Source organism: Gymnoscopelus microlampas (genome assembly GCF_963454915.1).
Source record: "Gymnoscopelus microlampas genome assembly, chromosome: 2".
In the NCBI taxonomy this organism is placed as follows: Eukaryota; Metazoa; Chordata; class Actinopteri; order Myctophiformes; family Myctophidae; genus Gymnoscopelus; species Gymnoscopelus microlampas.
Genome location: NC_139939.1, coordinates 46,493,639 through 46,509,964, shown reverse-complemented (window position 1 = coordinate 46,509,964; position 16,326 = coordinate 46,493,639). Strand labels below are relative to the sequence as shown.

At 40.8% G+C, this 16,326-nt stretch overlaps 2 protein-coding genes across 2 annotated transcripts; one reads left to right on the top strand and one right to left on the bottom strand.

Annotated features, from left to right (window-relative positions):
* Nucleotides 1-3,080: 3,080 nt before the first annotated feature.
* smim28 (small integral membrane protein 28) lies at nt 3,081-4,855 on the top strand (the record flags this gene model as incomplete). The annotated part of the gene is made up of 2 exons (XM_084083897.1): nt 3,081-3,191; nt 4,433-4,855. 2 exons carry the CDS (start codon nt 3,081-3,083, stop codon nt 4,853-4,855), a joined length of 534 nt encoding a protein of 177 aa, XP_083940023.1.
* A 9,541-nt stretch (nt 4,856-14,396) lies between these two features.
* On the bottom strand, nt 14,397-16,064 carry LOC311061164 (alpha-lactalbumin-like). Its single transcript, XM_084079723.1, has 4 exons — nt 15,942-16,064; nt 15,312-15,372; nt 15,157-15,195; nt 14,397-14,759 (listed from the first exon to the last, which is right to left on the bottom strand). Exons 1-4 carry the CDS (start codon nt 16,045-16,047, stop codon nt 14,693-14,695), a joined length of 273 nt encoding a protein of 90 aa, XP_083935849.1. The 5' UTR covers nt 16,048-16,064; the 3' UTR covers nt 14,397-14,692.
* Between the last annotated feature and the right edge of the window lie 262 nt (nt 16,065-16,326).

Below are 16,326 nucleotides of genomic sequence, written 5' to 3'. Positions count from 1 at the left end.
GGGAATGGTTTATTGCTTTGGTGATCAGGGGGCTTATGGCTTGGATGTGTGATTTGACCAGGGCTGTGGGAAAGGGGTCCAGAGTGCATGTGGAAGGCTTCATCCGGCTGATGGTGTCCTCAACCTCTTGCTGCGTGGTGGGAGAAAAACAGCAGAGAGGCTGGGAGGCCCCAGACTGTGGGATGGCAGTTGGAGCAGATGGAGTGGGGGGGCCGGAGAGGGAGGAACGTATAGTGTCAACTTTGGTTCTGAAGAAGACCATGAAGTTGTTGCACTGTTCTGCAGTGATGGCTCTGTTTGAAGGGGGTTGAGGGGCAGAGGTTTGGGGCAGGGGTCTGCTCACAACGCCTCAATGTGAGCTTGTAGATATGCTATTTTTGTCGAATGTTCACATTTGTTTCACCAAATGGTTGCCTGTGACATGCCCAGAATATGGACGCTAGGGTTCATGTGATAAAATGATTCCTCTCTATGTTTAAACCATCAGAAAAATATGACACCCACTACAAAGTTACAAAAATGAAGGTATCATTTTTTTGTTTTATTCTGTTTTGTTGGCATAGTGCAGGGTAAAATTGACAGCTGGTCTTCACAATACACACTGACCTACAACCGTATTCGACAGTATATGACAAAAGTCATATCAAGATACATATCTCTGTGTATTCAGCATGCATTCAATCTTCTATAGATGTGCAGCATGTGATGGAAGACAGGAAGAGATGCTGACCTCATGAGCTCCATCATCAAGAACCAAGGCTTGATGGCTCTGTTAATCTCTTGATTGAAGGCATGTTGAGGATTTAGATCAGCGTGAGTAGAATTTCTGCTGATTCGCAAATCTGTGTGGACAATCTGATGGCCTGGTCTGGCTTTAACCACTGGTAGTATTATGGACTCCACCAAGCTTCTTTTTCCACTAGAAACTGGGATTTGGAACTGTTTATACCCTGTCTGTCTGTCTGTCTGTCTGTCTGTCTGTCTGTCTGTCTGTCTGTCCGTCCGTCCGTCCGTCCGTCCGTCCGTCCGTCCGTCCGTCCGTCCGTCCGTCCGTCCGTCCGTCCGTCCGTCCGTCCGTCCGTCTGTGAGCAGCTAATCTCCGGCACTGTTGGCCCTGTCGCTGAGAAACTGTGCACACACACACCCTGGATGCCAAAGCCAAACCTCTGCCCAGAGGCGGCTGTTAGAGCGCCATCAGGAGAACATTTTTGGATATTACTCCTACAACTTTTGTCCAAACATCACCCAAATCTGTTCACAGTATCTCTTTAGTCATGTGATCAACACTGATCTGTCTGATCTTTCAAATTACATCCTTATTGGCTAAGATTGGCTTCCAAAGTCTGCAGGATTGTTTCGTTTTGAATAAAATGCCTCAAATCATGCACGCAACATGCGATTTCTGTGAAATTTTGCACGCACATTCCCACTAGGCCGAGGAAGAAATGCCACAGCCTCATGGTGGCGCTATAACAGTCCGATTTGCGTTTTTATCTATAACTGCACAGATCTGCATGAAACTTTGCCTGCACACTCCCTAGAGGCCAAGGAAAAACCTTTGCCCTGCATTTTTCACATCTGCTTTTTAGAGCTTTTTAAATTCTGCTGTAAAATATTTGACAGATTTTGCAATTCACACAGGATCAGGAAGCCTGTACCAAAGTCCAGGAGCCCAATCAATTTCTCCTTTAGATAGTTTGTTAATCCTTTATTGTACAGTCCCCTAATTACCAAGAATGTACCAGGAACGTAATACAATACAGTTATTAAGAAAGTAAGTAAGTATGGATAGACAATGGATATCAAATAATTTCCTATTAAGTACTTGGAAACCTACTACAAAACCAGATGTTAATAAATTGTATAGTTGTTATGACAGTACTATTATGTTCCTAGAATATGGAAACCTACTCAGAAATTAGATACGAAAATGACCCGCAAGAAATGTATGTTTCTATATTTGATTATCATGAAAAGAGCTGAATGAATTAAAATGAATTAAAATGTATAATTATTATCATTACTTTCCTGGTAACCACATGGAACTGTAAAATACAGGGTAACTGATGTTACTTTGGCTTTGGAACAGCCAACAGAACTTTTCTCTGTGTTGCCGGTTCCACAATGATGACTTGGTCTTTTGCAGTGATGCTCTGTAAAAAGAACCCCACAGTTAATCCATTCTATAGACATTTAATCAAAAAACGCTTCAGGAATTTTCACCCTAATGTAATTTTTAAAATGAGGATTAATGCAAAGAGCAGGCATGCCATGGCTTGATAACAATGTCCAACACAACACAGTCACGCTTGTGGGTTTCTATACAGGCACATGTTGACAGACAGTTTCATCTGCTTAAGCTTATTTTAACACACTCTATCCCTCAGCCCAGCAGATGTTTGTCACGCTCAGCCTATTCCTGAAAGTATTTGCAAACCTGCATCTCTCACACAGGAGCACAAGCGTGCAACAGCTGTGTAGTTTTAAAATCTCCCTCCTCAAGTGTGCGACACGTGCAGCTGAGGGTTGGAGAAGAAGTCCTGCCTTTCTCTATCATTAGGATACTTGACTGTCAAAGACATTGGAGCATCCCTGTGCCCTTTGACACACACACACACACACACACACACACACACACACACACACACACACACACACACACACACACACACACACACACACACACACACACACACACACACACACACACACACACACACACACACACACACACACACACACACACACACACACACACACACACACACACACTTTGAAATGTAGGCCAGCTGCACAACTGCAAATCCGTCCTGCATGCAAGCGACTGCCCTTGAGTCCAACTGCTGGTCAGCCCCTGTCCTGTCCTGGATCCCTTAACATGCTGCATGTGCAGACATGTGAGAAGCTGCTTAGCCCTCCCACCGGACCTCCTGCTATAAGCCTCATCCCACCCCTCGTTTCTGTGTGGACCTTCCCTAACTGGTAACAGTGGTCAGTTTGTTAACTCACTCACTCTACAACCAAACGAGGGCTCATTTGTGTCTCCAGCTGCCACCACTCTGTTCCACTCAGCAGGCACAATGCGGGCACTGCTGGAGAGCAGTTGGATGAAGTTTGGTCCAGCCGGCCGAGGGACATACGACTGGGTGACAGGTTCACCCTCGCCCCCTACCCTGGAGAAACAACTGCAGGTGGGTGGGTGTGTGTGTGTGTGTGTGTGTGTGTGTGTGTGTGTGTGTGTGTGTGTGTGTGTGTGTGGGTTGTTTGTGTTGACTGGTCCAGCAATGCATTCATACGATGACTGATACATGAATGGTGTACTATATGGCAAAAAAAACCTTTGCATGTATTCAAGTGTAGGCCTACTGTATGTTATTATTTTCATATACTATACAGCCAATCTAGAGTCTAAAGAAATGCATATCTTTAAATTTTTGTAACAGGTGCTTACAATGTTGGATTGGCTAAAATGAAACAATTAGTTTTTACTCATCTTGTGCTAAAGAAAGCTGACAAAGGCACCGTTTACACAGTCATATTGGTATTAAGATGTTATTTGAATAATTGCTGGCATGGTGAAACATGGAGAGACTGCTGAGTATTAGCCAACATCAACCAAACTTTGACTAGAACAAAGCGCTGTCCGTGGTCCTGAAAGCCAGTCTGCTGTTAATTCACCCAAAGCTCATGTGCTTTGTTGCTTTCGTGCGTTGAGAGTCCTTTAAGCCTCTTGCAAAATCTTGCATTTCAGCATAGCGAATGGTCGTGAGTGCTTTTTGTGTCGGGGAAATGGAAAATTAAAGCTGCCCCTGCAGGGCTTTGAGAGGACGAGGGCAGTCTCGATCTAGGGCGATCTAGACGAAGAACATCAGCAACATTAACTGATTACTACAGGACATTATATCGAGGGAATTTGGGACACTCAAATGCTGACAGCCAGGGCGTAAATGCCAACCTCAGCTGACATAAGCTGCACTGTGCTGGTGGCCTGTATAGTTTTTGATTCATCATGAGAAATGAATTATTTAAATGCTATTTAAATGAATACCAAGTAATAATGATAAATAAATAAAAAGTTTATGTTTTATTTACTAAAAACATAACAATAGTTTAGTGTGTTGACATTATTATCTTATGTCATAATGCAACCTTGGAGTTAATTGAGCACTTCTATTTATATTTTATACACATTTTGATTCTATTTTTGGTTTATTTTAAATACATTTTGTGTTGAGTTTTATGTAAAGAACTTTGTTTAGTGCTCTATAAATAAAGTTTCTTCTTCTTCTTCTTCCTCTTTATATTATATATGACTGAATAATATGAGCTTGCTAGGGAAGCATCCAAACGGTTGTCAGAGAAGAGGAGAAGTGCTCAACAATACTCACCAAATGAAAATCTAAAAATCTGCATTATTTCTCTGCATTTTCAGGGATACCACTGGAATGATCTAAGCCCTGGGGAGGAGAGCAAGTCTGAATTTGTGATCTATGTGGTCCTCCCAGTTGTCTCCGTCCTCCTACTGGCTCTAGTGGTCCTAATGGTCCATCGCCGGTGCTCTCACAGCAAGCTGACCATGGCCAATATCATCGCTCTGGACCTGGAAGGTGCTGAGAACAGCGCAGAGTTCCTCTCCTCGCTAACCAGCAGGGCCGAGCGACACACCAGCACCAGCTCTGACGCGTCGGATGGAGTCTTCCTCATGGTTTACCTGCCACCACCCTACGAAGAAACTCTGACAAGGATCACACGGGCCGCCAGCCTCACCAGCTCCAGAGATGCCGAGTCCATAAAGATAGAGGACTTGGAAGCCAAGTTGTGTCCGGAGCTGAAGTCCAGCAGACACTATGTGTGATAAGAATTCAGTAAAAACCTTGGATAACACTTCATTTGAAGCTGTGTGCATAGGACATGACATTAATATAAAACATTTGACTGTGTAAAAACACTTAATGACATCTCACTACCACTGCAGTTGAGGTCAAGGGGATTATTCATGACATAAATTCTCATGACACAAATGTCAAAATTCATCGCATATGCCACTTAAATGTAATGCTGACACAACAACAAGTAGCAGTGCTGTAGTCAAGTCACTAGATTTTGAGTCGATTCGAGTTACCATTACCTCAGTCTGAGTACCTGTCCGTAACTCAGTTGATCTCCAGCACAGGTTCCTGTGTTCCACTTTGGTCCAAGCCCCTGGACTAAAGTATGTAAAACAGCTCAAGCCAAATAATCTCCACAACTCTCATTATTATTTGTGACATGTCGTGTCAGTTCAGGTTCTCAGAATAAAGACATTTCAAACAATATCAGCTTGCAGGTATAAACATTCATAAAGCTTCCTTCAGGTTCATAACAAGAGTCATGTCATTGTCACACCTGTGGCATGTCAGTCTTATGCGATCACATTCAAATATAGTGTTCAATCCCTGTCAATCCAACTATCTTCTTTTTTATCGTTTTTTTTTTTTTCATCATTATTCATGCTATTTATTAAATGAGTTTCATGACCTTTGAGTTCATAAACCCATAATAAACTTATATGGGTTTAAAACATGCGTGGATGTCAATGATGAAAATATGTAGTGTCTTCTTAACAGTCTGTCAAAACAAATATTTTGGGGTGTACAGTATGTGGTTTTAGTGCAGCGACTGGAAGACATATTATACTAAAGGACACACTGATTTTTAACAGACTTTCTGAACAATCTTTCTTTGTTTTATGCAGGTTTTGTATCAGTCTATGTACTATGAGGCCATATTTATGTAGACTGCAATCTACTACAAAGGGCTAATTCAAACAGTCGACATGAACACAAATGTCTTGTTGTTAGAACCTATTAAACACTTAACATTTTTTTATATATTGTACTGTATGTAGGTGAATGTGCCACGTGGCAGGTTTGAAACTCAATTCTACAGTCTGTCTTTGTTTCTGTGCCACAACAACTGGCCCACTATTGTCAGACACAAGAATGTCTATAAAAAATAATAAATAAAGATTTGTATTAAATACTGTGTAATGTGATATTTGCCGTTCTTCAGTCTCACAATGGAATCTCTATCAAGTTAATTAATATGAAGAAAAAAACGTAATTATGCTCGATCGAACGACAGTGTCAAATGGCGTAAATAACAGATTTTAAAGCTAACAATGCATTGTGATGTGACCCGTTGTTAGCTTGAAAATAGTGTGTGTGAGTGACACTGTGCTAATGTGGTGTATAAATTAGGCTTAGGCAGCAATAGACCTAAGTGTTATTGTTGTCAAAAGGGTGAGTGATCCACCATGTTTTATGCTACTGTATGTTGATGAATTGAATACATAGGACCTCAATGGAAACAAGTCCTCAGGACTTTTTTGGGTTATCCTTTTAGACCAAGTGTATGACTGTACTCATGCTGTTTGCATTCTGTCTAATCAATTTTCAATCAATCAATCAAACCAACATTTCTGTTTTAAACACTGCATTTAGATCAATGTACTGTATAGTGCTGTTTTGTTTTATAATAAAAGGCTTTCATTTTCAAGATGTCTGTTGTAGATTCATGTTGCCATTGTCCTATAATCCCCAAGCGTTATATGCCACACAATGAGAACATAACATAGGGTCCTATGTTCCCAGGGTCCTATCCCCAATTCCACATACTGTATGTGCACTCCTATTGAATTATGTTTTAAACTTCTACACTCACCAACCTGACTCACACACGTCACTCTTAAGCCTGAAAATAGCCGATCTACAAGCACACATTCGAGACCCGTTTTGTGCTTGTGGATTGGCTATTTTTGGTGTGTGACAACGTCACATGACAGAGCATGAATTAGGCATTACACCCATCACACACCCTCCAAACCACTCCCATACCCCCAGTCTTCCCACCTGAAGTTCCTGCAGATGTCATGTGTCTTCAATTTACAATTTAGGAATTTAGAGCTCTTAATCCAGAGTGATTTACAGTAAGCAAGGAAAACACAAGGTGATACTTTGCATCCCGCAAGTGATTCGTGTTTTAGAACATGATGTAGAAGATGACATGGCAGGAATGTTATTGGACATCGCACCACAGTAGATTGCCAGGCCAGCATTAGGGGGCTAATGTAACAATTTGTGCTGCAAATCAGAGAATGGTGTAATAGACCATGTTCCTACCATTGGACCCTACAATTAGGTCTTAAAGGAAAGGAGATCAAACAAGAAAACCAAACAAGTTATCTACATATGTATCCTAATTGTTTCTCAAACATTTGTGGTGCTTACTTTGATCTTGGACTTGCTCATCTGCTAATGCCTAAATAGTAAATTGAAAAAGGCTAAATATATGGATCAAACAGAGCGCTGCAATTCACCTCAGAAACACAGATAGTGTACTGTTCACACATCAACAATAACATGCTTTCCCAAATGCTCACTTTTATTGTTACTACTGTAAATAACAGGATAAAAGCTTTATTTAGGTATGGAAAGCTCTGTGGTTGATACTGGTAGTCCTATGGAAGACTTTTCTTCTTTCTTTAAAGTATTTCAGCAGTCACAAAAGTACTCAGCCGCAGTCACAGGGCCACAGTCCATCTGGAAAATGTGCTTTGCCCTGAAAATGCAAAGACGATCCATTCATCATCACTCTATTGGAAAATGTATGATTGTCCTTCAAATCTATTATGTGGAAAAGTTTAGTGAAGTATGTCTGAGGGCAGAATATGCCTATACATATATATTAAAAGAAAATATAATTACTCACATCCTGAAGATGGCGTCTCTGTGCTCCCCTTTTAGACTGGAAGTTGAAACAACAGCACAATAATTATAATATGGACAATAGTAATTATATACAGTATATAAATACTAATTATATAGGGTATAACTGATATTCATTGTATATACATGATAATACATAAGGAATAGTATAACATGATAATATATGTAATAACTAGCTAATTAATGGATTGAGGGGTATGGTATGATGTGGTAGTGTTAGTATTTGTATATATATACAGTTTGTATATTTGAATGTTTGTATATGGGTATATACAATCTGGGTTTGTGTGTGCTTGTGTCACAGTATAAAGTCTTGAACGTATATATGGAATCATTTTGAGTGTTTGTTCATTACGAACAATGTATGTAGTCTTAAATGTAAATGCAATATTTTTGAGTGTTCATTCATTATGAACTTTGTAACTGATAAGAGTTAAACTGACGAATGTATAAAGGCTAGGCATAAATAAGCTTTGAGCTTCAGCCTTTTCGATCAACCAGAAAGAAATGTTGGATTACAGTGTGTAATATTTTGTGATACTGAGGATTGAAATAAATAATCTAAACTAAACTAAACAAATAATAATAATGTTAATAATAATTATTATAAGATGTAGCATGAATTAATGTAGAAGATGTAAAAAGTTGTAAACAAACCCAACTTACATTTTCGTTTTGAGCATCTCCAAGCAGCCAATATCATCCTTTATATCATCATTGATTAAGTCTTTGTGACAAAAAAAAAAGAAGGAAAAGAAAGAAAAAAGTTAAACAGGACAGAAACAGGTGAAAAAGGGGCGGGGTTGGGTAACGAATTCCCTGTTTGTAGGAAAAAGGGGGCGTTTTTGCAACAAAAAAAAAGGGTCTGGAACGTGTGATCATTTGTTGGCCGTCCACCGATTGGTTGTGATATTGCCCTGACAACCAACAACAACCAATCAAACCCATGACTGTCCCTTCGGGCTATAGCATCTAGCTCCATGCTAGTAGCCCCTCCCCCGCGACAATCTTGTGCTGTGTGTGTGTGTGTGTGTGTGTGTGTGTGTGTGTGTGTGTGTGTGTGTGTGTGTGTGTGTGTGTGTGTGCGCGTGCGTGCGTGCGTGCGTGCGTGCGTGCGTGCGCGCGCTGCTAGTAGTCACGTGACAACAACACACACACACACACACACACACACACACACACACACACACATGTTGCACACACACATTAAGCCTAGTAGCCTACACTTTTTCTTCGCTCGTGACTCAAAATGAGGAGTTTTTGTTTGTGTGTTACGCACTGGATTGGAACTATTTTTGCAATATTATTCTTCACAGTTTACCTCAAAGAAAGGTAGGCCATAATCTTTTTTTGTTGTTGTTGCTGGCTGGGGTGAGGATCATGACGCTGCTGTCTTGATTTCTTGTGGTTGTGTGTGTGTGTGTGTGTGTGTGTGTGTGTGTGTGTGTGTGTGTGTGTGTGTGTGTGTGTGTGTGTGTGTGTGTGTTTGCCAGAGATGTCGTATATGTATGGTTCCTCAACAGTATCTGTTCATTCCGTGTTGTTCAATAAAAAGCATTTTAATCCGACCGACGGCCATTTCCTCATACAGTTACAATGTATCAGAGTGCAATACACCTCCCAACCGCTAGGGTCGCTTAGTTGAATGCATGGAGAAAATTCGGAGAAAGAGGCCACTGATCGAATTAGAATGCTTTTCATTGAACAATACGGAAGATACGGGTACTTCTTGTAAGTGCAAAAAACAGGTTGACGTTCAGCCATGACGCTGATGACGGACAATGCGATCGTGTTTCCACAGTGTTTCTTTTTTTCTGTATAGTTATTGTTTGGACAAGGTGTCACCTGAACTACTACAGTACTAGGCTAATGTTAACCTCGCTAGTTATAGTGTTATGTGCACACTACAGTAGGTCTATGTACATTATGTGAAGGCCTGTTATGTGCGCAATAGGCCTACCTTTATTTGGTAACCGCCCAACTCACTCCAAATCCAACTCACTCCAAATCGCGCCCAACTCATTCCAGACATCTCACTCCACACACTTGCCCAACTCACTCCACACACTTGCCCAACTCACTCCACACACTTGCCCAACTCACTCCACACACTTGGCCAACTCACTCCAAAAATTATTATTGAGTACAATATTGAGGAATTAAGTACAATATTGAGGAATTTGTTACTTTTAACTCTATTCTGTTTTAGGCTTGGTTAAAGTTTTAAATACTGTCTCTACAAAACAACTTAAGGGGGGGGGCTCGCTGGCCCCCGTCTTGTTAGGCTATTATTGAGCCTTAACAGTATCTATGGCCCTGGACTGTTAACACTTTGGCACTCCACTCACTCCACCCCACTGCTTACACCTAATGGCCCTCCTCCACTGAGTTCACCCGCATAATCACCCTCCACCCAGGTTAGGGTTAGGGTTAGGGTTTAGGGTTAGGGTTAGAATGTAAGAGTCTCCACCGATTCAACCCACACACACACACACACACACACACACACACACACACACACGAACACTGGGCTAAAGTGTTTAATGCATGTTTTATAATATTATAATTTATAGCTGCAAAGCAACTAGTAAAACAAATAAATTTAGTGGAGTAAAAAAACAATATTTGGATCCAATATGTAGTGGAGTAGAGGTAAAAGCATTGGAAGTTGGGAATACTCAAATAACGCACAAATACCCAACATTGTACTTAAGTACAGTACTTAAGTAAATGTACTTAGTTACTTTACACCACTGACACATTGAACCAATATTACACTGGTGACATTGCATGGAGTGAGTTGGGTTTGGTCCTGGAGTGAGTTGGCTATGGTCCTGGAGGGAGTTGGTCTTTGGTCCTGGAGTGAGTTGGCCGAGCCCTGGAGTGAGTTGGGCGAGCCCTGGAGTGAGTTGGGCAAATATTTCTTAAGTCTTCATGGAGTGAGTTGGATTTGGAGTGAGTTGGGCGGTATTCCTTTATTTGACAACTTCAGTTACTAGTTCCTTTGTAGATTTCGATTATTATTACAAAACTTACATTAACCACTTCACCTTCATATACATTTCGTCCATTTGAAAATAGCCGATCTACAAGCTCACAGATCTTGTAGATCTGCTATTTTCAAAAGATGTCATACATTTGACAACTTGTGCAATGGGATATTCTGCATAATGAGTAGCCTACTTTCTAGTTTTGGTACTTTAAGTACATTTAGATACCAATGTTTTTGTACTTTTACTCAAGTACATTTTTAATTCTGGACATTTCCTTCTAACATAGTATTTCTACATTTTCTACATTGTAGTATTGTTACTTTTACTAAAGTGACAATACTTTAAAAAGTAAAATGTGCATGCTTTTTCCACTGACTGTATGTCCATGTCCAACCACAAGGTTAGTGCCAGGGACCAGCATAACATTTGTGGTCTAAAAATGTTTGCAAAAACATTCCACGTTTTTTACATTTTGTCAAAAGTTTTTGTAAATAGCAGATCTACAAGCCCACAACGCGTCACACACTCTCACATTGGATAATATGTCCTAGCTCTCCAGTCACAATGACATCTATTGTATGTCATTCTTTTCTTGTTTGAATAGCTCAAAGAAATCTAAAATGACACAGATGCGTTCCCGGATTGAATGGGTTATTAATCAAAGCTCACCTGCACAGTCCATCTCACAGAGGTTGACAGAGGATGACTGGGCACCAGAGCCTTCTGTCATATGGCTCTGCTCAGCACCAGATGAGCAGATCAGATGGTCACTGAGTTGGAACAAGCCATAAAGTGTCCACTCGGCTGATGGCGGTCCATCTCTGGCGATGCTCACTTGAGTCACAGCGCTTGCATTGAAGCCGCTACCCTTCTCCACGTGGCAGACCACTGGTGGCAGAAAAATTAAGAAAATTAACATAAAATATAACATAGCTTAAAGGGATAGTTCACCCAAAAAGATGTTTTTTTCCTATCGATTAGTCACCCCATGGAGACTTGATTTTTTTTGTTTTTTGTCGCATTCCTAAGCCAATAATTTGATGACCAGCGGACCGATAGGCAGCGGTTCCGGTAGGAGACACAAAGGAGACTCTGCCGGTCATCAAATTATTGGCTTAAGAATGCGACAAAAACATGGGGTGACTAATCGATAGAAAAAAAGTCATTTTGGGGGTGAACTATCCCTTGAATATAGAATATAACGTCATGCCACAGAACCATTTCACTCCTGTGAAAGGGTTGAACTCGTGTGATGTCAACACTTGTTTCAGTTGAGAAAATAAATGTGAAGTGACACTTGTTGAGAGGATTGTGCAACAAAGTATAAATACTGTGCGGTCACAGACAAAACGGCCACACACAAAATGATAACACATTCTGACCTCAAAACTCAAACGCATCAGTGCATCATGTTCAGATTTCAACCGTTAGCACCTGTGGGAGGCCTAATTGGGTAAAATATGCTGTGTTCATTTAACTCTAAGCTAACTCTGAACTCTTTTGCACAATATTCTGTGCAGATGAGAACGGGTGATGGGACTGTTGTCGTCCGCTGGGCTCCACATCTCTCTGACTCCAAACCACATGCACCTTAACCCTGCCTCCAATCTACTACATTTTCTGTAGTTAAAAAAAACATATATTTAATCATACCTGGAGTATTTAACGTCACATTTTATACTGACTGACTTCCATGGTTTGCTAATGCCCATGAGCTCAATTCTCTATAGAATACAGAGGGAATTATTTGTTTAGTAATTTATTATTTTTCACACGTTCATACAGTTTTATATTTGGTGCTTATAGGTTTGTCTGACTGCCAAGCAATGCTATGAATATAAATAAAGAATTGCTGGTATACTTATAGTACCAGCAAACTGATAGTTTATCAATCAATCAATCAATCAATCAGTCAGTCAGTCAGTCAGTCAGTCAGTCAGTCAGTCAGTCTCACTATAGTACAGGACGTTCTGACAAATGTCTAAAGTATATACTGTATAAGTATATAAGCAGGCTACTCACGTTTGGCCACAAAGTCCTCATTGGTGATATGGCGCTGGGCTTTCTTTGACAGTTTGAGCGACGCATCCATCAGTTGGTCCCTAAGCTCACATTTGGAGACGAGCTGCCCCTCGGTCAGACTGACGACCAACGTCACCACAATCAGCACCACCGGAATCTTCATAGTTACTATTAGCATATTCATCTCACTGAGAGAACATGTAACACAGTATATATATACAGAGAGGTGTACAAGCTTTTGTTGTCTCCAAAGAAAGACCACTCCCATGATGCTTAGAAACTCTTGAATGACCACTGGTTTTGAGTTTCAGGTCTCTCTAGTAAGGTCAAAGAAAAATGATATGTAGCGTGTAGGCTATCTCAGGGAGAAATCAAAGAATCTGTGGTAACTTCAGAAAACATCTTTTCACATGCATGTAGAGGCCACACCTTGAATAGTGTGTCACGAGAGACCAGAGCGGAACAAAGAACACTTTAGACAGGGCAAGGTACGTTTATTTATGCACTTTTTTGTCCCAGCCAGGGAACATTGCACGCACAAAGCCAATTCAATGTGCTTTTGAAGGGGCTCGCTGACGTTGTTGGGCACCCACTAGTGTTTGTGTTGTTCAAGTATCATGAGTGGATATAAGAGCTGAGAATGTGATTTGTGTTTTTGTGGCGAGCCCATCGAGACACAGACGATTGTTATTGGTGTTATTCTTACCGATGTGAGCCAAATAATTAAGTGAAATGTGAGTGTTTTGTCCTTCTTGACTTCAAAATTGGAGATATGCTACCCTTTTCTTTTACGGGTTTAGCACCAATCCAAATGTGCTTCAATCTCCTTTTACAACTCAGTCATTAGTTATTAGAGACAGTCATTGTAATCAAATAGCAACCAAGTTCAAGAAATGACAAAAGTATAGCCTAGTCCCTAGTGTATGAGGATTATGGGTGATTTGTATGCAGAGGAAAAGCTGCGTTTTCTTTGTGGAAAGCCAATAATTACCTCTAACCAGATTTTTGCGTGGGAGGTTTAAAGTTACAAAGGGATTTATTTTTTCATTGTTATTTTGGCAATTTTTGGCGAGTTTCGTTACTTTTGAGATCAGACACCCATTAGGCTTTCAGTGATGACAATAAGGCGTCTTTTGGCATCATACAGTCCCCCCATACATACATGAAAATCCACATGTGGTTTTCTCGGCTCATCACAGTGCAGTGACTGACATACATTTGACTAGAATAAATAGATGGACAGGTTGAGTTGTTTGGCAACAAACGGTGATGAAGCTATGAACCAAAAGGTGGTCCTAAAACTACTTCCTCGGGTGAGAAAAGAAAACCTCCGATCATTACAGTATTCACACGACAACAACCTTTTCCAAATGCTCAGCTTTATTATTACTACAGTAAATGATCAGATAAAAGCTTAGGTGTGCATGCTCTGAACAGTGTGTCCCAATTACAGTGAACTATTACCGCCCAGCTGTCACTGCCACACCAATCACAGATCCCACAAAAGTAGACTTTAGGGTGTGTGATGGCTGATGTCACACTTAGCCCGTGGCGCCAGACCGATTAGATTCTGAACTGGGTGTGACTACACACCTTTTTGAATCAATGCAAACAGGATACATGAGCCATCCCCCCACACACTCTGAAAGAGCCTCTGTCATAATAACAGACAGTTTTGTCTGCTCTTGTTTGGATGATTATACTACCTAAGTCCTAAGGCATATGGCAAGCATGTGCAGGTGCATGTTGGTTTCTGGTGCTGCACAGCACAGAAATAAAGACAACTTTTAAAGAAAATCTGCTGTCATCTCTCCCCTGCTATTGAAGCTATTTGTGTACACCTAGTAACTTGATGGATATCCATAGCTACAGATTGCACAGGGAAGTCACGCCGTATGAGATCGTCATGTTTTAACATTCTTTAAAGTAGTCAGCAGCCATCACATGGATGCAGTCCATTTCGAAGAGGAGCTTGGCCCTGAAAATGGAAAGAAGGGACATAAATTAGATTAATTCATTATCACTCTATTGGAAAATGTGGGTTTGCCATTGTCCCTCAGATCTACTGGATATATCAAATTGAATGCAATATACAGTAGGCCTCTATATGTGAAGGCAGAATGTGCCATATTATAAATACATCTTTTTAATATACTGTTTTGGGTCTTTTTATGCCTTTATTTAGAGAGGGATAGGGAAAGTAGGCTGACAGGAAATGGGGAGAGAGATGGGGGGGGGGGTGACACGCAGCAAAGGTCGTCGGGAACGGGAGTCGAACCCGCGACACGCTGTCAGGCTGGCATTGCAGCCTAGGGTGCCTGGACCGTCACGTTACGGCCCAGGCCTATAAATACATCTTAACAGACAATACTCACATCTGGAAGACAGCATCCCTGTGCTCCGGCCCATTTTCACTGGAAGTTAAAAGAACAGCATAAATAATAATTAGATGTAAATTAAAACATGTAAACATGTAGGCCTGTAGAAGATGTTGTTTAAAACATTTTAAACAATCTACAAACTAACTTACAGTTTCATTTTGATCATCTCCAAGCAGTCAACGTCATCGGTTATGTCGTCATCAATCAAGGCTTTGACAAAATAAGAACAGGACAGAAACATGACTTTACAGAATCTAAATCATTTGAACACCAATGTCTCTGTGCCACTTGACTTACAGCTTCTTTAGCCAACCCTAAAGACAACCAGAAACTAACACAATTTGAAATTGAATAAGCAAGGAAAACACAAGGTAATACATCAAATGCATAGAAACAGTAATCTAGATAAACCAAGAACCTATCATCAGTCTAAGCAGTATAATATCGAAACATCCCTAATTATTAATCTGTACATTGAAACTATACACGCTATAGGATGCCAGGTCTACAAATGACCTGGAATCTGTCTACATAAAATGCTATCTAAGTTACATTTTAGCCTTTGCATAAGCCTGCAAGGTCGTCAAGGCTACGGCAAATGCTACGGACTAAGGTGGAGTCTGAAGAGGTGAGTCTTCAGACTACGGCGGTAGATTCGGAGTGACTCTGCAGATCTAACTGCAATGGGGAGCCAGGACTTTATTTTCTTAGACACATGATTGCTTCAGGAAGAAATTGGTCTGACTCTGGATTAGAATTTTGTTTAAATCAAAGCTCACCTGAACAGTCCATCTGGCAGAGGTTGACGGAGGATGAGTCGGCATCAGATTTGCAGATCAGATGGTCACTGAGTTGGAACACGCCATAAAGTGTCCACTCGGCCATGTGGTTGAACCCCTTCTTCCCGCTTGCCAGTTTTCCATCTTTGTCGATGTTCACTGTGTTCACAGCTCCTGTATTGAAGCCACTAGTCTTCTCCACGTGACAGATAACTAGAGAAACAAAATGAAAATGAAATCAAACCAATTTCTCAAATCATCATTATCATGGTATTATTATTGTCCTAGAACTATCGGCCAGTATTACATATATTCATTGTCAGCATTGACTGAAAAAGCATAAATCTGTGTGAAAATATAGCAACGTCAGTCAGTCAGTCAGTCA